Genomic DNA, 23,068 nt, shown 5'->3' with positions numbered 1-23,068 from the left:
TTTTGTTTTGTTTTGCTTGTGATTTTTAGTGTCCTGTTTGATTTTTGGAGTTGTCCAAGAGCTTACTTGCATGCCTGACTCTTCCCCATCAGTTTTCAGAGGACACCTCTGTGACAAGCAGCATGTTCTTGGTCCCATGAAAAGTCTCACAGGGAGAAGGAGGCTGCTGGAAGATATCAGCCAGGTTGTCATTTGTCTTCTTGCCTGTATGGGAGCAGGCAGTGAGACAGAACAGCAGGAATGGGCTTCAGGCTCTAATGTAGGATACCCAGATTCCATCCCAAGCAGCAGCCAGACCTGCCACTAGCTAAGATAGCACAAAGACACGTTGTGGAGTAATCTAAAGAAAATGCCATTTACATCAGTCTGAGATCCTCCTGTTTCTGAGTCTTACAGCTCTGAATGTACCTTTGCTTGAGTAGGTGTTACTGTGAGCAATAAGGAGAGATCTGACTGAAAGAAAGAAGGTGGCTGAGAGGAGAGTCCAAAAAAACAGCTGGCAGGGAAATAAAGAATAATAAAAAATTTCTCAATCATTGTTTGTTTTGGAAAGATCGTGCTTTAAGCACATGGAAATACTTTACACATTTGAGAAGTGCTGACTTCCTACATGCCTTGTGAAGGAACAGCAAATCATTCATATAATGTAAACACATTTATAGATTGTTCCAATATAACTTTTTTCAGTGCTGCTGTTCTTTTTAACAAGATACAATTCAGTGCATACATGCTCTTTTGATGCTGTACTTTGGCCAAGAGTCGCAAACATCATAAACATTAAATATTAGAGTCTGTGCTAAATGAGTGTAGCAAAGTTATCAAACCACACTTTAAATGCAAAATGTTGTTAAACAGTGCTGTTTGATGCACTGTTTAAAAGTAAAGGCATAAGAAAGTAATGCTGGAGTGAAGCAGAAAGAAATAACTTGTCCAAAATTGTGAGTATAAACATTGTCTTGATAGAGATGATAAAAAAATGTGAGTGGACAAAGTTCCTCTGTAAGGGTGGAATTTTAAATAATGGAAGAAAAATTAATAAGAAGAGAAGCTGTGATGCCAATATTGCAGTGGGTACTTGTGAAATTGTATAATCATAGTGCTGGTTGGAGGTCTTGAGAGGTCATGGGGTCCTTCCCCTTGCAATGAGGCAGAGCCAGGGGTACTTCATGGCAGGGACCTGTTGTAACCTGTTCTGAAGAACCACTGGAGATGGGGGCTCTGCATTCTCCCAGCAGCCTCTGGTAGCGCTTCCTGCCCTTGCATTTTATTGGAAATTCACTGTGTTTCCTTGACCTGATACTCACTTTCTCCCTAGGTGCATACCAAAAGTAGGCTGTTCTCTACCTCTTTGTAGGAGCTTCTTATGTCCTTGAAGTTGACTATGTAAAGTAGACTTGACAGAAGTAAATATTTTAGAATTTAGGTCTTAAAAAGTTCAGGCACCTGAATTGTCATTTAACAATAAAAACATTGATTTCTTCTGCAAATGTTTGGTAGACTGTCTCCACTCTTACAGACTGGATGTGAAATGAGATTCAGTTGAAGACTTTTTAAAGAGAGCAGCAAAAACATTTAGAGAACTGTAGTAAAATCAATGAAGTATTTGAAGCCATTTAGGGAAGCTGCAGTACATTTGTATATGTGCATACATAGAAGTATGTGTGACCTTTCTGCCATGATCCTTTTTTTGTTTCTTAGCAGTTGTCCCCATCTGTGAGGACATCACATCTCTTCTTCTAATCCTTTCTGCTGTTGCTGCTGATCAAAGCAGTTCTGTCATTCCTTCATCCTCTCTGTTGTGTACCTGGAGGAACACTGGTGACCTGGAATGGCAGAGCAGGGATAATGGCTTTGCAGATTCCTCTGAGTCAGCACTCACTTGGGCTGTGTCTGTTTGTCTTGCTTTGAGAGACTTGTCTATTAAGGCACATGTGTACAGACTTAACTCACAGCCTGGTTTCAGTCCTGGTTATTACATTTCTCAATGAATTAGAATCTGTTTGTTGATGTGGAGTGTGTTGATCTCGCAGCACAGTTAAAAGATCTCCCGTATGCCTCTATTTTCTTCCTTCCTGGTTCTCAGGGCCACCTTCAGACAAATTTTGGGTAAGCACAGCCTACAACTGGCTTTTCTGAAATTCTTGGTGTACTTGGTCATACAAGGAGAGCGAAGATTAGGACGAGGGGTGTTCATAGTGGGAGGCAGTTTCTGGAAGAAATATGGCAGGGCAATCAGTAACAAGTGCTGGCAGCAGCAATGGTGCCGTGCTGGAGCAATGGAATCAGGGCTGCTGGGGGTGGGGAAACACAAGACAGCAGAGGAGATGGGTAGAGGAGGATGTGGGGACTTGGATGTTGAGGTGCTTTAGGGAAAACGTGTGGGGATGTGACACCATCACTCTGAGGGAGGAGATTTGGGCCAGATTTGGCAGAAGGGATGGGAGTTTGTAGCCTGAGTGGTTTCTGTACAAACTTGGGAATTAGAGGAGAGTTCAGTGATAGAAAGATTTGGGGACTTGGGGATTCTGGTACTCATCCATCATAATCAGTTCCTGTGTAAGAATCTTGTTCTCTAAGGTCAGCAGGGGTGGTGTGTGTGCACTTGTGTGGCTCCCAATGTGACACCCACACACTTGTGCTAACCACGGTTCTGGCTGCAGGCAGGAGCGAACAGGCAGGACTTGTTTCCTGCAGCATCTTCAGTTTTTTTTTTTTAAAAAAAATATAATTATCAGCCTTACTGATAAATTAATTACTAATATATTGATTTCTTACAAAATAAAAAATCACCAGCGTGTTGGTTGGGGCTGTGCTGCACATTTGTGCATGTGCCACCTTTTCTGCACTTTAGCTCCTGTGTAAGTGCACACAGCAAATAGATGAATGTTTGCTACAGGGTCTTGAGAATTCAAATTTTGAGCTTTCATAGGGCACATTTGTAAATCAGAAATTCATTTAAAAGTTAAGATGTATTTCAAAGGAGCTCTTGAGGGCTCTAGTTTTCAACAATCACCGTTGCCATCCAAGGTGCATCTGTATCATCCTAGGGTGCTTGAAGAAAGAGATAGTTGGATCAAAGAGACAATGTTTTGTAGGGAGACTTCAAAAGTGATTTTCCTTAAAAATGTTTGTTCAGGTGCAGAGGATGAGAAGAAGGAATATTGTTTGATGCAGTTGGTGTTGGACATCAAAAGGTGGATGTCCCCATATATGTGTAGTGATTGTCTCTGGAAAGGAATATTAATAGCATTGACTAGTAAGGAAACAAATTACCTTAATGAAGAAGTATTGTGGTCTCTGAAAGTCTGGCTTATCCTCATTCCTGTTAATATTTTGAGTTTGTTGAAGTCTTTATTTTAAGGGAAAAAAAACATGGATAATGAAGTATATTGAAGTAGAGAGTTGACTAGTTTAGTTGATTGTTTTTTTGCCTGAACACAGTTGCTACACAGATAATTTCTATATTTGGGGGAAATGCAGGGCTCAAGTGTAGCTTGGGACCCATTATAGTTCAGCAGAATGTGTTGCAAAGCAGTAAAATCCTGTGTCTCTTGCAAAGTCAGTAATAGCATGGTAATAGGCTGTTTTATGCAGGCTTCTTTTTTAAAATATAAAGTACTAAAGAATATTGTGACTACAGAGAAAGCTGCTTTGACTCACTTAGACAAATGTGTGCCTTGGTATGGGCAGGAAATGGAAGGACAGAGAGCACATGTGGAACCATCTATCTAAATTAGCTGGATGGGGGCCAGGAGACTGGAACTTGCAACATTTGCCATGATTAGCAGAAAATGAAATGGTGGTTTTGTGTAAGAATAATGATCCTTGTATTATTCTGGGCAAGTGAGGTAGATCCTGCAGGACACAGCTGGTACATTTAAAGGTGGTGCATGTGGAATTGGAGGACTTTGGAAAGGTAAGTAGTTTGGAGGGAGGAACAAGTTAAAAGTGAGGGCTGTTCACAGGAGGAAAGCAGCATATATATATATTTAGGTCTGAGGCCCATTCTCCTGTTTCATCTCTTGAAAGAGAGGCATAAATAAATAGAGCATCATTCCCTTCTCCAAGGCATAGAGAGAGCACAGAAACGTGATCCTCTACAAGTCTGCTCCAGTAACCAGGAGCTGGTCTGGGCTGTGGGGAAGTGCTGACAGATCTGAAGGGGTGGGATGTGGGCACCTCATCCTCCCCATCCTTAGGCACTCCGGGGCTGGGGCTGCCTGTGTTTGGTACCTGTGTTTGGTACCTGTGCTACATGGCTGGCATAAAGCAAAAAAGCCACATAGATTCCAGTTTGTAATGGCTCCCTGTGATAGCCCTTTGGGTTCAGACAAGCAAAGCTGGAAGAATCGATTAGTAAATATTTGAAGAATTTTCTGCCTTTCTGAAGGGGTGGCACTATCTTGGCATTGCCTGCATACCAAGCATTCCCCTTTGTGGTTGTTTACAAGAAAACATGATTAGGATTTTCTTTTGTAAGGGGGAGAAAAAGAGGGCTTGGCTTGAGAACTAATGGGAGAACACAGAGGGGATTGCAGTGGGAGTTTCATCCTTTTTTTGACTTTACCCATTTGGTTTCACTTATGCACCTTAATCTGCCACTTGGTGGGATGATGCCACATTGAATTCCTGTTTAGGTAGAATCTGAAACCTAGACAGGGTTAGACCAAGAATTTATCTCATATCAGCCACTCCTAAAAATCTGTCTGGAATATGGGGTAAAACCCCCCATCCCAATCCTCAATTTCTGTTAAAACTTAATGTTGTGTCAGTTTAGTTTCATTGATAGTGTTGTGTACAGCATTTGCTGTGTGCTAATTTTTAGCCTGTTTTGTGTCTGGATAGTTAAGTGCATTTGAAATACAAAATTAAACAGATGTGTCACTTTTAAAGTAATATAAATATTCTTGAAGAGTGTTGTACCCATTTAGCTGTTTGTTGCTTTTAAATTGTAACCAATTTGAGCTGTAGGTGCCCGGTGTAACTTTGGTTTTGTCTCTCTATCATCTAACTGAAAAATCTTTGGATTTCTTTTTTTTTAATCCTGAATGAAATATTGGGAGGAACAGGGTTATTTTGTTTGTTATGAAGAGCAAAGCATAAATGTAGCTGTACTTAAGTTTTTATTTGGTTTATTTATGAAGAGGCAAAGTACATAGCAACTGCAGCTTTTCAAAAAATACTGAAGGAAGAAGGCTCCTTTAGAACTGCAGATACTTTGTTGTTAAATTCAGCTGGCTCACCTTCTGTTGTTTTCAGTCCATCTCACTGGTAGCCTCAGACTTAGAAATGGAGTGGACTCTGGTGGAGGTGGACCTACACAGGAAAGTGAATTTAGACAGTAAGAACCACTGCTGTATGTTCTGTACAGAGAAACTTCTGCCTGCAGCTCTGGAGCTGTGAAAGTGCAGTCTGAACCTGGAAAACCTGGGAGGAGACTGTGTTTTCTTATATTTTTTGCTGTTGTGCATTCTGTTGTCTTTGGTTTTGCTGGCAGAAAAGGAAGCCGGAAAGCTGAGGAATGAGCAGCTGACACTTTGAGGAAGGGGACAGAGAACCCCTACCTGCCATGGCTGGTGGGTGACAGGGAGAGACACACACAGCAGGTCTTTCTTTCTGCAGTGGAAGGGATGTGTGTGTGCATTGTCAACTGGCCACGACAGCTGACAGTGGTGGGAGGGAGCTTTTGAGGGGAACTCCGAGATCTGGATCAGGGAATGTGAGCTTCAGTCAAAATGCTTCAGTTGTGGTTAATGCCAAGAGACTGTAGCTAGCTGGAACATGATTTTTGGATTGGAATATCAATGCAACTTAGGCTGGGTGTTTTTATTGTTATGGTTTCCCCCTTCCTTAGCAGGATGTGTTTTGCTGAAGGATCAAGTGGAAAACCTGAAGGAGTGTGGATGATGTGAATGAGGGTTACTACTCTGACCACTTTGGTGGACTCACCAAGTTTATAAAATCTACCCCTTTCAGTATTCTTTTATGCTTTTATATTTTCTGATTAATGGAATCTTGAATGTCTTTTTAATTATTTGCATAAGGTCACACAAAGTATTAAGCTAAGGCCATGGAGAATAACTTTGTAAATTCTTACTGCTCTGAAATCTAATTAGAAACCTGCAAACTCCATCATTCATCATTTTACCATAGGAGTATATTTCTTATGGAGACAGTCTAATATCCTGCAGCAACTTCATGGCATTAAAAAATAATTAATGGACCCTTTTAGGGCAATGTGTGTTTCTACAATGTGGAATAATACTTCAGTGTTGTAAGTGAATGGTATGCTAGGAAACACTAATCCCTTGTGTAGAGTAACAGGAAGTATGAATATTACTTATTAATAATAATGTAAAACACCTTCACACACATGCTTTTTCCAGGGCATGTCTACCTTTTTGTAAACAACAGCAAATTTTAATTACAGAAAATTGGTGAGAGGCAAGAGGGATTTTTGTAATTAAGACAATCTGTTTATTTAAAAGTCTTCAGAAGCTGTAAGAGATAGAACTTAGCTGTATGTGAGGGTTGAATGTTGTGCAATAATGCCCCTTCATTCCCCTTTCATAATAAATCTCTGCAGAGTATTCATCTGAAGGGCTGGATGCCAAAAAGAACAGGTTCGACTTGTCTGTGAGGATTTACACCACAGTGAAATGCACAACTGCTTTTGTAGAGGTCATTGTGAAGGTCACGGAGCCAGTACGCACCGCTGAATGGGAGCAGCCTGGAACAATGGTGTGAGAGGTTGGACTGCATGAAACCACTGTTTAAAACTTCATCTGAAATGTAGCAATAAGCTGGAATCCTTAAAACACACTGCTTCAAAGCATGTAGGCTGTTCTGCAAGAAATAAATGGTCTCTTTTGTCGTAGTTTGTGTCTTGTACCCTCTGCTGAATGTGGCTCTGAGCTCAGAAAGCAAGAGTGTGCCCATTTCCTGACAGTTAACATTGAAATAACTGTGTCTAATATAAACATCCTCAAATCATTAATAATTGCCTCTGTCCAGGTTAAAAAAAAAACAAACCCACAACGATACTGGATTTAATTACCTGAAATTTGGCACACCTTTTTTTTACAAATAAGGTCTGAGTTTGGCCATACGGTTGCTATGTCTTTAAATAAAAGATGATGATCATTTCAAATGGCAACCAGCCATCACTGGGGTTTAGTGCAGAGATTAATTAGTAAACTTTGGAATGCGCTACAGCAAATGCAGCTGATTGGCAATAGCATGTGGAGCAGCAACTGGTGGAAAGCTGGTGCTGCTGAGCAGCAGAGGTATTTCCAAAAAGACTTAAGGGTGCTGTGATGTGCTGTACTTTAAATGGCACTGTGCTGATTGCATCAAACTACCAGTTCTCTGTTTATGCAGTTTGGTAAATGCACAGATTAGAGAAATGTGGTGTGCATTTGGAAAGAAAGCAAGTTTTCTTGTGTTGTATTGATAAGATGAGGTGCACCCCATGAATAAAGTGATGCCCCTGAACATCAGTTTACAAGGATTGTGGTTTGTCTGCAGTGCATTTTAAATTTTTTTTTAAGTGTTAAATTCTAAGATAAGAATTATTCTAAAAAGACACCAACATGATTATGGACAATTCAACACTTACTGCAGTAAGCTGTTTCTTAGAATTCTAGTCCACTTTTAAAAATTACACAGATATCTAAGTATGTGTATCTGCATGATTTATAGTTCCTTACTCTCTTCCTTTTAAAGTTTTAAATGCATGACTAGAGAAATTTGGAAACTTTCTCAGTAGGTTAACTTTTTAAAGAGGTTTGATCTAACTGGTATGGGTAATGGACCCCATTAAGTATAGTCCTAATAGTCCTAGTGGGGCTATTTTCTCAACTTGTTTGGCCCATGGGATTGGGGCCCAGATAATGAACTTAAGGTGATTTATATAATAAATAACTAATCTTAAGATATTACTTGGAAGCCAGATACACTTCTTAAAATTTATCCTAATAATATTGTATTAGTCTTCTGATGCACACCTTCGTTAAGAAAGCAATGGTAAAACATCCATTTAAATTGGTAAAAAAACCTCACAACAATACTGGTAGGTTTTTGCTTTGGAAATGCATCAGGCATGTGGATTAGCCTGGTAAAATTCATCTGGCTGCACGGACCTCAGATACTGAGCTAAAGCCTACCCTTGTGGGCTAATGGTATCGCTGAAATAGTCATATAAATTTTTGATACAAGCCTGACGGAGGTGCTTGATCTCATAAGATATGGATCACTCTGGCTTTGACCCAGAAAAGCCTTCAGCATGTGCTTTGAAATGAAGCAAGCCTGTTTTCCTCTTGGTTCAACTCTCAGCTCTGTGCCTCAGTCCATGTTCAGTCCTTAGGGCCCATCTGTGTTTGGTGGTGGATCTGTGCAGTGTTTAATACCTGGGTACAACCTGCTCGACTTCCCAGCTGTTGGAACAGTCCTTGCAAGGATGAGGAGCAGAGCCTGGGGTTGTGAGGGTGCTGGTTGTTCCTCTGGAGGCCTGTTTGTGCAAGCCTCTGCTTCCTAGAGCGTGGTGTTTATTGCCATAGGTAATTGCAGTGCAGCGGATGGGCTCAGTTTACGCCATCAGGTTTAGGCTTGCTTGGCTTTGTTGGGCTGGACTTGTAGGCCACGATCCAGACGAAGTAATCGGAATGTGTCTGCTCCTTTGGCTTTGAGTGGCTCTTTGTGTGCTCAGAGCTGGGTGGTTTTCTAAGCTGAATCAGTTTTGCTGAAATCTGTGTCTAAGCCCCAGGTAAGAGTATGAGAAAATTTTCTGATGGCAAATAAATTTTTTTAGCTTGACATTCCTCTAAATAAATTCCCGTGTGCAAATGTGCACAACTGGGGCATTACAGAGTTGTGCAAACATTCTATGATAGTCTTGAAAAGTGTTTAGCTCATGTGGATTATTTGCAGCTCCTGGATTATTTGCATCTGGGTGTATCTGTGTGTACACAGAACAGAAACCTCCATGCACACAAAGAGCATCTCATTAAAAATGGCCCTATGTGTGCACTGCAATCAGCTAATTACTGAGGTGTGTTTATTTTACTCAAACTGCTGTGTGTATGTACAGTATATGCATCCAAGTACATTGTAGAACATTATGAATAATTAAAAGCAAACTGTAACCCTTTACAGAAGCAAATGTAGGTTCATCCAATGAAGCATAATCCTGGCCAGGCTGCTGGTTTGCTGTGACTTAACTATTGTATAAATTATAGAATGCTCTTTGTAGTGCTTGAGGGCTGCCTCTTAGTATTGGTCTAGATCTGAGATAGAAAAGATTAAACAAAGTCTGAATTTCTTTGACTTGATAGCAAACAGTCACTGCAGCTCCCTACTTGTGCTAATACCCTGGAACAGAGCAGTGCAGCTGCTGGAGTAGCTGGGCTGGGGGTTAGGTGAGCTGCTTTAGGCTCTGGCAGGCTTTTGTTCCTTGTAGTAGTTCCTCTTGGTCAGTGCTCCCTGTCCTGACAATAAATGCTTCAGCCAACACAGCAACGGCTGTGAACAGGAGATGTGGGAGAAAAAAGTTGATGAAGTGTCATGTTTTAACTGTGCCCTGAGATTAATGTGAAACTGAAGGAGAAAACATGGTTTTCTCAGTCAACTACCATTGATAAAAGTTTATGTCCGGAGCTAGGGCCAAGTTATTTAGGCTGCTGGTGATTTAAAGGGTGATTTAAATTTGTTTGTTAAGCCTTATTTTAAAACTTGCCATCTTTTGCTGAAAATATAATTTTCCAGAGAGTTATACATCTTAAACTTAACTTTCTTTTTCTTGTCAAACCTTGGACAATTGAAAACAAACCCCCAAAACCCCACCCTGGATTATTAAGCCAAATGTGCCGTGAAAGCTTCTTGAACAGCTTGCCTTGGCACGCTGAAATTAATGTGGTTATAGTCCAGCCATGGTGGTGGTGGGGAAAACAACCTTCCAAACTGTCAGCACTTGGGAAAGGAAACACAAAAACCTATTATTATTCATATGTAGTGTAGAGTTTCTGATTTGCTCCCATTGACTTGAGTGATACGGTATCAGTTACTGCGATGGCTGTAGCGCCGGGTTTGTGTTTCATGGAATGAAGTGGAGCAGCGATGCAGATGCACAGTAGCCCAGTGTGGCAGGATGGATGGCTTCCAGGTAGATGGACACTGGGGCTGGCCAGCTTAGGAGGCAGTTTGCTGTGATCAGCCAAAAAATCAGCTCTTGCTGGTGAGTCTGGAAGTGTTTGTGTGCGCTGAGTCAGTCTCTTTATATACCGGGGCGATTGTAGCGCTGATTAAGCTGGAAAGGCTTGGCAAATCCTCGTTGTGTGGGAAGCTTGAGTGCAAAAACTTGCCTAATTTTCTTTATTTAAATCAGTATCATCCTGCTTGAGGCCTTTTGGAAAGCACATTTAAGTGAATGGTGTTTTAAGTTAACACAGTATTCACAATAAAGGGCAGTTTCATTGGAAAAGGGTGTGCTTAGGGTTGCTTTCCACAGGCTTCTGCCGTGTTACATGTGGAGGGACTCAGTTCTCCTGCATACACACATCACATCGTCTTTTGTGAAGTCTCTACTTGAAGGATTTAATATCTTAAAATTTGCTTTATGATCAGCAATTCTTTGAACTTGCAAACAAGAAAGTACGGATAACTTCAAATATCCATTTGAAGTCTGATTCTGAGGAATGCTTATGTTGATTTTGACCTTAGAATGTGAAGTTTGATCTCTGTCTCAAAACTGCATTTTTCTAGCAGAAATGTAGATACAGTCTAAACTTTTTTTAGGTACCTTTACAGTGTGCTCTGTGTTTAGAAATCAGGGACTTTATTCTAGAGATCCTGGATATACAATCCATGGAAACCTATTTCTCTTCATAAGGCCCTAGATTCAGGAGCCGATCTCTAATCAGCAAAGCTCACTTGCATGTGCTTTTGTTCAGGGGACACCGATCTCTGGTGGTTTAGACTTGAATATTACATTTTTGGTACTTGTGAAGCTTCATAGACTAGAGAAGGGTGAAGGGTGGAAGCTGATTGAGATAATTTAGAGTTTTATATAAGCACATAAAGCTGTAAGTTGTCTTGTTGTGTTTGAGTTTGAAAAGCACTTTTTAACTACTTTGACATCTCGCTTTTATTCTCAAACATCTGCTTTAGATTGTTTGCCATAAAAGTGTAAGAATTAATCTTGCCCTCATTTTTGTTATTGCTACCAGAAACCAAACTATTTTTATTACTTCTTGTATAGGGATTTGGACCCTGAACTATTTTCAGAGTTTAGGAGGAAAGGAGTTTGTATTTTATTTTCTTTTCTTCCCCCCTCGTGCACCCTTCCCCCCTCCCCAAGCTTACAGGTAAAGTTAATTAAATAATAGTTTTTGAGTGCACAAAGATGTTTAGCATGGCTTATAAAGCTGTGTAGTAAGCTGTACTGTGCTTTATTTGGTCCAATACTAAAAAATTTAAAGGGATTCAAATGATCAGCTTATGTTGGTTTGTTTCTCAAGGCAGCAGCTGCCCTGAGCCAGGGTAAGCATTTGCATCATCTGTGGAGAGCCTGGTACATATTTTACTGATTGGAAATAATATGTGAAATTCAAAGAAATTAAGACCTTCCTATATGATTAGTCCTTTGATTAACAAATGTTCTTAATGCTTATTCTTGGAGCTTCCTTTTCTCTGGGATTACAGCTTGTTTGTGTTTCCCAAGCAGCAGCCAGTGGCCATGGCATGGGATGTCAGTGCAATCCCTGATCCCCAGCATGCTGCCTTTGAGCAGTGGCTTTCCCCTGTTGGATATTAATAAATGTCAGGGCACTCTGCTGATGTGTCTTCTTCCAGTTCTTGTGCCAGAGCATACAGGAGTCTTCCCTTCTACAATGGAAGTGTTGTTTTTAAGGCGAAGCTGTTGTAAGCCTATAGCAGGAAACACTCAGGCAGCCTCTCCAACTTGCTCGAAATGCGATGTTTGTGCTGCAGTTGCTTTCACAGCAGTCTCCTCTTTCAGAATCTGTGGCAACACTTGCTTTTTTTCACTTTGAATACAAGTGTTTTAGCAAAATGATTCACAGCAGAGCCAGTGAAGAAGATAAGAGATGAGGCATATATTTTGACATATGACAGCTTTTTGCTGTCAGCTTGTTTTCTCTAAGACTGTAGATTTTTCATGGCAGGAACCATTCCTTTTTCTTTGTGTTAAAGATGCCTTAGATATTTCTGGTTGTGTTTCAAGGAGTTAGGAAGCTGTAGCCACTGAAACCAGGGCAATGCAGCAGGCCACGGTAGTTCATTCATAGGAGGACTTTTTGCACCTCTCTTAGGATCAGGTAAGACTTACAAATAGGCTTCTGGGTCCTGTGAAGTTCTGTGAATCCTGTCCAAAGGACAGGTAAAATTCAGGTGCCATGGGAAGTAAGTACACACAGCTTGAAAAGCTGTCATGTGTCTGTGGTTCAGATTGAAGCATCGGTTTGTTATACCCACTTAAAACACAGATGGAAACTTGCATGGAAAGAAACGGAACCTCTCTGGAAGGACAAAAGAGTGAATTTTGTGCAGATTAAAAATACAGTTTCTTCTGCTCTAGGGAGTTTTTTTTTTTGTTTAGTTTGAGAGAATTAATGTGCATTTTCAAAGCAGTGCCATGAAGTGTGTGTTATGTTTGCAGTGGGTTCCCTCCTGCCCTTGAATAGTTGGTTCACACTTACTTGTGTGCCCTACATGGAAATGGAAAAAGGCTAGAAATAAACCACTTTTACTCTAAGTAATAATTTCTAAGTACATTGATAACAGTTTTCAGTTTTCATTTAAAATGTTGTAATAAATACAGCCCACAAATATTGTAAAGGTATATCACGTACTGCTAACGTCTGATACTTTCTTAGTTTTTTAAATTTTGGCTTCAGTTTTTCTAAATTCCTTCTTTTTATCTTTTTGCCTGTTTCTAATAATTCACCCTTCCTGTTTTTCTATTCTATTCATGCTTTTCCTTTCATCTGCCTTTATTGTCCTTTTCTTAATATTTTACTCTTTTTTTTTTGTCTCTGTTGCTATAAAAACTTCCTTGCTTTCTCTTGCCAGACAATCATCAACCTTTAGCAGTCCCTCCTTAAAATCTAGCTATTCAAGGAATCTCACTTTATTTCTTCCCTTTATCAGACAGACATAATCCATACTGAATGTGATCTTCTGCATCTTTATCACCATTTATCTGGGTCTAGGCTGGATGCTGAGTAAAACAGAGAATATGGCTCTGACTTCCATACACACACACATGCAGAGTTTCTCATCTTCTACAGTCTGAGGTCAGCTTTCTGTTTGGCTTTGTTACTTTAAGCAGTTTTTCTTTTAAAATCATCCATCAGACTTTGCATTCCTCAAAAACAGTATTGTGGAGCTGTGGCTATTTGGATGGGGGAAGCTGCTTTAGAGAATCCCAGGAAGGAGCAGATAGTGGAGTACAGTGATGTATGGTTCTTTATTAGCTGCTGTTCTTCCAACACAGCAGCTGGTTTTTACAGTTTCCACTGTTCTCCAGGAAATCCTAGTTAATTTTCTTGCATAATAGGGAGATCATATCAGTGTAACACACAGCTTTAGTTCAGCAAAGTAGGAGTACCATAGATTCACTTGTGCAGAGACTCAGGCAGTTGTTGCTGGATGATGAGCGATGCTTTGTGCTTTGACCTCCACTGCTGTTTCTGTCCCTCTCTGTGTTCATGATACACAAAGTGGCATTTGTCATTTATTTCTACTTCGTGCCCCTTGAAAAATTAGGTCTTTAATGTGTGCATTTAAAACAATGTTATATTAAAGCCTTAAATCCTGTAATTAGACTGCCTATTGTTGATAGTTGATACTGTGCTTTGTTGATAGCCAAACCAAAATGACCAAGGCTCCAGAAGTCTGATGGTAGAGATGCAACAAAAGTTTGTTCAGTTCTGTTTAGTGCTGTATTACCAACATAGCACACTGAGGACTGGTAAAACAAACTGAACAGAACATGAACTTTAGGTCACCTGTATAATTAAACATTTCTCTGAAAATGGGAAGAACTGCAGCTGTACCCTGAGAAGGGCTATGTAGAGCCCTGTAAAAGTCACTGTAGGAAAAAAAAAAAATACATGAGCTGATAGTGAGGGTTTGCAAATGCAGCTGGCATTCCCAGGGTGTCCAAGTGGCCCCCAGCTCATGGCATGGCTCTTCAGTCCAGATGAAGGTGGCCAGATAGGTGCCAAGAGCAGGGTAGAAGCCCCGGGGACAGAGCAAAAGGAGCAGAAGCAATTGGGCCATGCACAGAACTAATTTCTAAAGGAGCTGAGACAGAGCTGGGAGCAAAATTGAAAAACCAGTGCTGAAAACCAGGAGTATGACCCATGAGCTTGTTAGTGACATGAAAACGATGCTGTGTTTTAGTTCTTTATTCCCTAAAATAATGCTGTCTTGTGTACTGGGTTATCCTTTAAACAGTGGTGGGGATTTTGAGGAAAGCTTGGCAGATCCTGCCAGAACTCCGGGGTCTCTGCTGAAAACAGGAGAGTGACTTGTTGCAGCAAACATGCAGAGTATCCCCTGAATCCTGCCTGGGCTGCAGCAGGCAGTGCTGGAGAGGACAGCCCCAAGCAGGCTCTGTGCTCCATGGGCATGAGGAAAGGGCACCAGGATTTTCTGTGAAGAGAGCAGGCACTAAATCCTGCTCTGGCTCTGACCCAGCAGAATTGTATTTCGGCTTGTTAGATGGACACAGGCTTTCTTCTGGGAGATTAGAGAAATGGGGCTTTTTGGCAGGAGCTTAAAGATAAGTCTGGTCAGGTAATTACTTATGTCAGAAAGTTGTAAAGGAAAATTTTGGAGGAAAGTAGAGCTAATGGTGTGATTTAACCCATGTTATTCCATGGTTAATTTCCCAGGTACCTGTTTGTGGAGCAAATTGCATATATCTGACTGTCTTTGTTAATAGCTTCTTCAGTGCTGTTGATCTCCTGCCTTACTTCTGTCATTCCTAAAGAAAGCACATCTTTTAAATCTGTTTTGGTATTTGAAAATCAAAGTTACTGTGGAGGGGGAAAAAAAAGGTCTAAATTTAGGGAGATTGTTATTAGGCATCTGAAATCATCTACCACACAGAGAAGGGGGGTTGATAATCATGTGTCTCTGATCTTGCCATTTGTGGTCAGATTTTGGTTTTGAGATCAACAGAAAATCTTAATGTTGGTTCTGTAGCTTTCTGTCAGATCATTTGTTCTTTCAGTTTCACTTCTGAGATATCCTCATAATCTTTTACTTTTCAAGTAAATAAATTAAATTTGTTGTTGTTTTTTCAAGAGCAGAGAGAGAACAGTTGATATTTAAGTCTTTGAAAAAGCTTCACTGGCACAGGAATTTTAGACCAATGAATAGAATTATGCATTTTAGTTTGACATACTTTGTGTTTATTTTAAAAGACTGTGGAAGACAGGGAGTGTAAAGGTTAAAATAATATTAACTGAGCCCTCCAAATCTATCAGTTTCATTCTCCTTTTCCTGAGTATTACTGTAGTCAAAATAGTTAACCAGAATCAGAAAGCCACATTAGCATTGCTGACGTGGATTTGTCAATAGTGAATTGAAAGAGTGGAAATTGGAGGGGGAGAAAAAACCCACAACAACCCAGCTTGTGGCTCACACCACATTGCCAAAGATATTTGCATTGATATCTGTAAGAAATTGTGTTAACCTGAATTGTTACGAGTTTAACAGTAAAATAATTTCATAAGAGTGCTTATACTGAAAAATTAATGGAATTTATAGTTTTGTTTTGATGTTCACTTGAAAGCATTTGGGTAATTGCACGCTCAGATGATGGTGTGTTTAAAAGGGGCTTTGTTAACCTCTCTGTCCTGCCATGTACAATGGAAGCAGTGCTGGGGATGTGTTTTAGCAGCATCATGTCCTGGCATCCCACAGCCATTGATTCCTCCTTGTCTCCTTTCACCAGGTTCAGGAGAGTGACCTGACAGTGAAAAGGGTTAAATAAAAATAACATTGCTGCAAACTGACTTAATGAGACTTAGTGTGAATGTCACTATTTCTGTTCTCTGACGTGTGCTCTGGAAGTGGGGTGATAGCAGAGCTCAGTAAGTTCCTAAGAAGAGAGAAATTAAAAAAGCAAAAAGATTGGCTCCAGCAGCTAGTCCAGCTGCTGTTAGTGCAGAAACTTGCCTTGTCTGGACAAGTTTTACTGACCCCAGTCTCTGGCTTCTGTCTCTTGCCTGGAGATGTTTTTGTGGCATAGCTGTTCCTCCTCTTTCCCCTACTAGTGCATTTTTGGTGTCAGTCTCCTTTCTCCTCCTTCTCAGCTCTTGAAAGATTTCTGGGAAGGCTGTCAGTTGTTTCTTTTTGCTCCCGAGGGAAGGAGGTGAAGGAAGGCAGTGTCATTTTGGACACAGGTATAGGGAGAAGAGGGCAGGACGGGAAGAAGTGTGAACGCTGCAACTTGGGCTGATATTTCTGTACTCTGTGCTGAAATAACCTCTTTCTGCTAGCAGGCAAATACTGATGTACCTGGCATCTGGCAAGACTCCCTCCCCAAACCTGTGTGAAAGGTGCACTGATACACTAGAATTTGGATGTTCTAATAGCCATGATTGTTCCTGAAAGAGTGTTGTTTTTGTTTAAAGTAAGCTCCTTGTTACTGCAAGGGCAGTTCTTTGTGTGTAATCCACGGCTTTTCTTTTATCAATGCCATGTTGTATCACAATCTGAAACCAAAACTGGCCACTGCTTTTGTTTCTTTTTCAGCTGAGAGCTGTCTCAAACAGTCTGTCAGCCAGTCAGTTTTACTTCTAATACAAAGACATTATTCAACCTCCCTCCCAATTTAATCCTGTATGTCTCTCATCTGAACCCGTACAGCACATGAATAGAATGTCAGTTGCTCACAAATCCATTGCTGTGCAGGCTTTTATATAAACAAAGTCCTAAGGATAAGCAAATGCCTTCCTCCTAATTAGCAGCATGTTTTGTGGTTCCATACATTCCAATATGTAATAGACTGCTCCAGTGCCTAAAATAATCCCAGGGAAAACACTCGTATGCCGCGAAGATTGGGGTGGGAGGGAGAAGAGGCAGGAAAAAGTGTTGTCTCTGTTCTTGGAAGCCTTTTCTGTCTTCATTTGGATACTGTCAGCTTCTTTTACACAAACATTACAGTATCCAAGGGGAATTAGAAATACTTACCCATGACCACATCAGATTTTAGGTTTGTCAGGAGAAAGCAATGCAGAAGCAGAGTCTTGGCCCCACTGCTTTCATTTTGGTTTCAGCATGCTGATAAATGCTTTCTAATGCTGGAAAGAGGTAAGGCTGACTGTCTAGGTGGAATACAGGAAATTTAAAAGTCTTACCTCATAGATTAGAAATGGGTTTTGGATCTGTAAAAGTGCTGTGTAAGTCCAAAGTAACAGTTATTGTCTGTTGTGGTGTCTCTAAAGTCACACAGCAGCTTCCCTTTTATTACCAGTCTGTTATGAAGTGGTTAGGGACCACTTGGGACAGAGAGACAAAAGTGGGATGCTTCTGGTCAAATGGCTTTTAACTGAGATAATAGTGGTCAAATTGAGCCTTTTAACTTCAACAAGGTTTTTTTTGTGAGTCAGCTTATCCCAACAGCAGTGGAAATAGGAAAGGCAATGGTTTTGGTTTGCATCCCAGCCTTTTGCACCAGTCTGGGCCATACCCAGCTTTGGGACCTCACTAACCTGTGCAGGGCTAAACAGTTTGAAAGTCTGTAAGCTCAGGAGCCTAAAGGCCAGCCAGCCATAGGGCAGGAACAGCAGCTGATCATGGGGCTTTTTACCCATTGCTAAGTGGAATGTAATCCACGTTGCCAAAGCCTGTCAGCTAAAGTTGTGATTTTGGGAAATGAAAACAAATGAGCTGTCTCATACAGCTGCATAATCTCCTTGAGGTGCAGATCTGCTGGCTGCACACAAACCAGTGCAGTTGTTTTGCCATGCAAAAAGTACATCCTGGTTCCTAATACTTGCACCTTGGCCTATGAGGGAGGTGAGAAGGACATAGGAGAGAGTCAATCTGATGAACCAGAAATGAGCTGCCACTATTTAATGGTGAAGGTAATTAACTATTGCAACAACTTACCTAGGGGATGTGCCCGTACCTCTGTGATCTGAAATAAGTCTAGATTGGATGCCTTTCAGAAAAAGGTATTTTGGCTGAACTGCCAGTCCTTTGGCTTCATACAGGAACACAGAATGTCCTGGTCTGTGCTGGACATGATGTCAGACCAGCTCAAGGGTAGACAGTTTCTATAATGAAGCTCCTCTTCTAACTTTCTGCTGCTTTCCAGGACACCACAGTGAGTTGGTGACACAATTCTACACAGAAAGGTCTTTCCCCATGACCTGTGTACCCCCCATACCCCTGGGGTGCTCACCAGTCAGCCTTCCCACCATTCATGGGCAGCTCCCTTACAGTTCCTGCTCGGTCATCTGAGAGATAACGACCATCATGATCCCCTATGACCTCAGGCACCTTGGGAACCCCACAAAGAGGGGAAGACACATGAAACATTTTCAACCTGTCCTCCCAGGAGCTTCCAGAGGTGGACATCTGTAGCAGGATAGATGGTGGTGGGCAAGGAGAGCAGTGATGAGCCCAGTCCATGTGTCAGGAGCCTTCCCTTGTCTCTTGGCCAATGCTGGCAGAAGTCACTCTCATTAACAAAGTGTCAGGAAGGCACCAGTGGCATCTCTGCTGACACTGAGCAGCTGTTCTGGTGGTGTCCCCAAGGGATGGGGCGCCTGCAATCTGAGATTCTCCCTGTTTTCTGCACAGAGCTAATTTCCCAAAGTATTTACCATGGTTTTGATCTTTGCCCAACACTGAAATTTCTTTTCTATGGCTGGAACAAAATTTGGATTTGGAAAGAGACTCTTCACTCACCAGATGAGGTTGTACGCATGTAAAACATTGGTATGACTTTCCATTTGATTTGGTTAGAGACAAAGATGTTGCTAGAAATTCAAATCTGGGAGTCTTATTTAAGCACTAAGCTCTTGCAATGGGTGTGAGAGGCCCACATAAATGTAGCTACAAAATATTATATTTTAATTAACTTGAGCAGATTGTAAATTGACAACTTCTATGAAAATAGAAATCCCTGCTTTTATGTCCTAAAATATTATAAAATGTGATTAAAGCTGTATTTTTAATCCTTCTTTTCCTACTTTAAATAAAATGTGTAGTAGCCTTCTTTTAATGTTGCAGCAATAGTTTGTAGCCCTGAAATAAATGTGCTGACCATGAGAGTTGGAGTGGTGCATGGCTGACTGGAGAACTTCCTTCACATCTCATCTCCAGGACACTGTCCCCATACCAGTGTCAGCAGCAGCCTCTCCAGTTCCCCAGGTGGTGCAGAAAAAGCCTAAAACTCTGTTTTCATCACACACACACAGGGCTGTTTCAATGGAAAACTTGAGCTGCTGATATTTCCGTAGGGATAGGCTTAGATCCACGATAACACTTCTCAAGGACTTACGTCTTCAGTTTTCTTAGCTATTTTCTGCAACTCCCTAAACAAAAATATCTCTGCTCCAAATTCAGAAAGGTCACTGTCTTCAACCACAAATTTAATTAACAGCTATCCCCTTCTACAGACTATTTCATTCCCCTCTTTAGTTAATTTTAACCCAGTGTCCCACATTAGGAGCCTGTATTTTCCACTTGAGGGAGTTGATGCTCGAAGGAGCGGCCCCAGGGAAGCTCAGCTCAGCAAGTGATCACCAGTGGGAGCCAGGGTTATACACAGCATTACACCGTGGAAAGCTTCCCATCTCCTGTTTCAGACAAAATGTCTACAAAAACAATACTACTACTTTGCTAAATTCCTGCATTCTGCAGATGGGAAGCTCAATTTCTACAGGGAAAGCCAGGCTGTTTTGGGGCAGCTCACGGCGCTCTGTCTTTTTGCTGCTGCTGCTAATTTTTGTGAGCACCATAGAATACAGTAGAAAATTGAAACTGTGTGAAAGATCAACAAATCAGTGTAGAATGTCATGCAGCAACATCTGTTAACTTTGGCTCTATCTCATATCCTCCTGACCCCCTCCTTCCCAGCCACAAGTCTCCTGTTTTGTGAGAGCTCCGAGTGATAGGGACTTGGAGGGGAGGGATGTGGAAATGTCTCCCTGCTTCTCAGTGGTCTGAAAGGCTTGCAGAAGTACCATCTGGAGTGAAAGCTTAATGTTTGTGTCTTTCTGTATTTTTAGTTATGAAACAAATGGGAATTTGCTGAATGAATTAATTGTATTGCTCTGTAAAAGTCTGTCTTGAGAGCCATTATATATGGGAGCTTACAGAGCCTGTGGAGAGAAAGGAAAGTGGCTTCCCTTTCTAATTAGGGCTTTCAGGAAATCATTGATTACAGAATCAAGTAGGGTTGTTCAGAGACATTTGTTTGATAGTACTTCAGATAAATGAAATTAGTGCTTAATAATAATTTTGCTAGTGACACTGGAAGCAGCTGCACTCTCTAATGGTAAACTTGCCCTGAATAAAGCTTCCCCCCTTCCTTCTTCTCCAAACAATTACAGCTGATGAAACATCACTTCCAATCTGTAGGTCCCAGTAAAAAAAATGTAAATCATGAAGAAGTGAGTGATACTGTGAACAGTATGTTCTTAGTGGGAAGATGTTTGTCTGGACCAAGTTAATTCTTGTTCTTATATTGCATATAAAAAAAGTCAAAACCTTGACCCATATGCCTTATGTAGAAATATTTAATAATTTTTTCTTTTTTTTTTTTTTTTCCCTTTTTCTCAACAGGGTCAGCATATTTCATTAGCTCCCATTCAGAAGTTAGAGGAAACTTTGTATGAATATCAGCCTCTGCAAGTGGAGACATATGGACCACAAGTTCCGGAGCCTGAAATGTTGGGAAGGTTGGGGTAAGTAAATCAGTGCATTTTAATTCCCATTTCCTGGCATTATAGCTGGTATTGTTACCATCTTCAGATTGCCAGGGATCTTTTTTTTTATTTTTTATTATTTTATTTTAGGGATCTTAACAAAATATTAGACTTCCTGCCCAACCAACATTTTGTTTGGGTGGATAAGCTGAAATTTTTGGTCCTCTTGCCTTTATAGATCTATTGAGAGCTGGACTGGATTGCATTAGTGTTTTTAAGGTTGTCCTTGGCAGTCATAGTGAAGTAGCTGTTCATTTTCAGTTGCACGGTATTAAAAAATAAATAAATAAAAATCTGGAGCTTAATTTACCCAGCTGTAAGCCAGTAAAAATATTAAAGTTGGGCTGTTTGCCATGGAAAAGGGTAGATTTACTTGTCGGCTGCTGTCTACAGGCAAACTGTGTTTGTGAGAAATGAAGCACAGAGCTTAACTTTGTCAAAAAATATAATGCAGGGTTGGTCCAGCAGCTTGGCAGCATCGTGGTGTGCAGCCAGGTTTGGAAGGGAGCTTGGGAGCCTTCTGTGCCTGGGAAAGGGAGGTTAGGAAGTCCAAAAGTGATGTGTCTGCTCTCTAGAGATGTGTTTGTAGCTTAAATACCACCTGAAAACTGTAGTTACTGGGGGAGTGTCACTCAGCTCATCATGGCCTGACTCTCAAGGTCATCAGCACTTCCAGTGCCTGGAAAACTGTGTGGCAGAATGAATGTGCAGGCTGGCAAGGCAAGAAAGAGTTTAAAAAATAACAGTTTATGTTTGGCTGTGCAATCTGGGAAAACTGAAGCCACAAAGTGCTGAAGAAAGTTGAGGCAATTTAGCGTGCAGTTTCAGAGACCACTGAAATCCAAACAGGAATCCCATCCAGTTCACTGGCATGGGAGAAGTTGTCTCTCATCCAGGAAATGACAGAGGTAGGTAGATTTAGTAAGGTAAATAAGCAACCTAATGGTGCTTCAGAAAACTGAAGGCTGTCTGGAATTGAGGCTGTCTCCATTTTTACTGTTTCTGTGTTCTCCTGATCTGGTATCAAGCTTCTGTGACCAAGTATTAATTAGGAGTTTAAACTTGGGCAGAGCCTGGTTCAGCCTTCACCACCTGTTTGGATGGAGCACAGCTGTGAGGGACCTCCAGTGTGAGGGGGGCTTGGAGGCCCCCTCAACCTCGTCACAAACAAGAAAAAGATGGCTTGTGCAGGGAGGATTCCCTTTGCCCAATGAGTGCTGGTGTCCAAATCCATCAGGAGCACTGTTACTGTGTCCATTGCATGCAGTGGAACTGGTTCTGAGGCAGCCCAACACTCTGCAGAACAAAACCCTTCAAACCCTGCAGTAGTGTTGCAGCATCCATGTGGGAGTGGATTCAGGGCAGGGTTTGCTAACAGTGCCTGGTCTTTCCTTGGACACACATTTAAATGTGCCATTTTCCTCCTGTGAGCAGGAATGGCTGGGCTTGTTGGGCTTGGCTCTGGAGGTGCTGCAGGAGCTGAGGGCTGCGGGGTGGCTGCGGCAGCAAGGGGAGCTCGCGGCTGGCTGGGTGGGTTGGTGGTGCCCACCAGAAGAGAGTTCTTCTGAGTCCCGAGGCTGTTTGCCATTCCAAAACAAATACATCCATGCTGTGGCTTCCCAGCCAGTACAGCTCTAACCCTATTCCATGGGGTGTCTGAAATACCTTAAACCGTGCAGGGCTGTTGCTTTATATATTTGTGTTTCTGTGTTTATATGAACTCATGTGCATTTCCTGTTGATGATGAATGCTTAACTAATGTGCCTCTGTCCCTGCTTTGGGGCTTTTCAGGCAGCTGCATACAGCTGCCTGGCTCAGGCAGAAGAGCTGGGCACAATGTAAACCTCTCCAGCTAAAGATTTTTAGTTTCCTGTTCATTTGCACTTATTAAAGGCCAGGCTGGATGGGGGCTTTGAGCCACCTGGCCTAGTGGGTGGCATCCCTACCCATGGCAGGGGGGTTGGAACTACATGGTCTTTAAGGTCCCTTCCAACCCAAACCATTCTATGATTCTGAATTTTTATTTTTTCTTTTTTTAAAAATTTTAGTTTCTCCCTCTTTTCAGTTTCCTGTTAACAACTTCTTAGCCTGGTATT

The 23,068-nt window shown here is 41.4% G+C and overlaps 1 protein-coding gene across 1 annotated transcript in view; it reads left to right on the top strand.

The window, feature by feature from the left end:
• MNAT1 (MNAT1 component of CDK activating kinase) overlaps window positions 1-23,068 on the top strand; it is a 116,601-nt gene that overhangs the window by 61,161 nt on the left and 32,372 nt on the right. The window contains exon 7 of the mRNA XM_015631539.1: window positions 20,830-20,951. Coding sequence (XP_015487025.1) covers window positions 20,830-20,951 — 122 coding nt within the window. The remainder of the gene's footprint in view (window positions 1-20,829; window positions 20,952-23,068) is intronic.

Source organism: Parus major, chromosome 5, assembly GCF_001522545.3.
Source record: "Parus major isolate Abel chromosome 5, Parus_major1.1, whole genome shotgun sequence".
Taxonomy (NCBI): domain Eukaryota; kingdom Metazoa; phylum Chordata; class Aves; order Passeriformes; family Paridae; genus Parus; species Parus major.
Note: the sequence above shows the minus strand (reverse complement) of the source record. Positions and strands in the feature narration are given on the sequence as shown.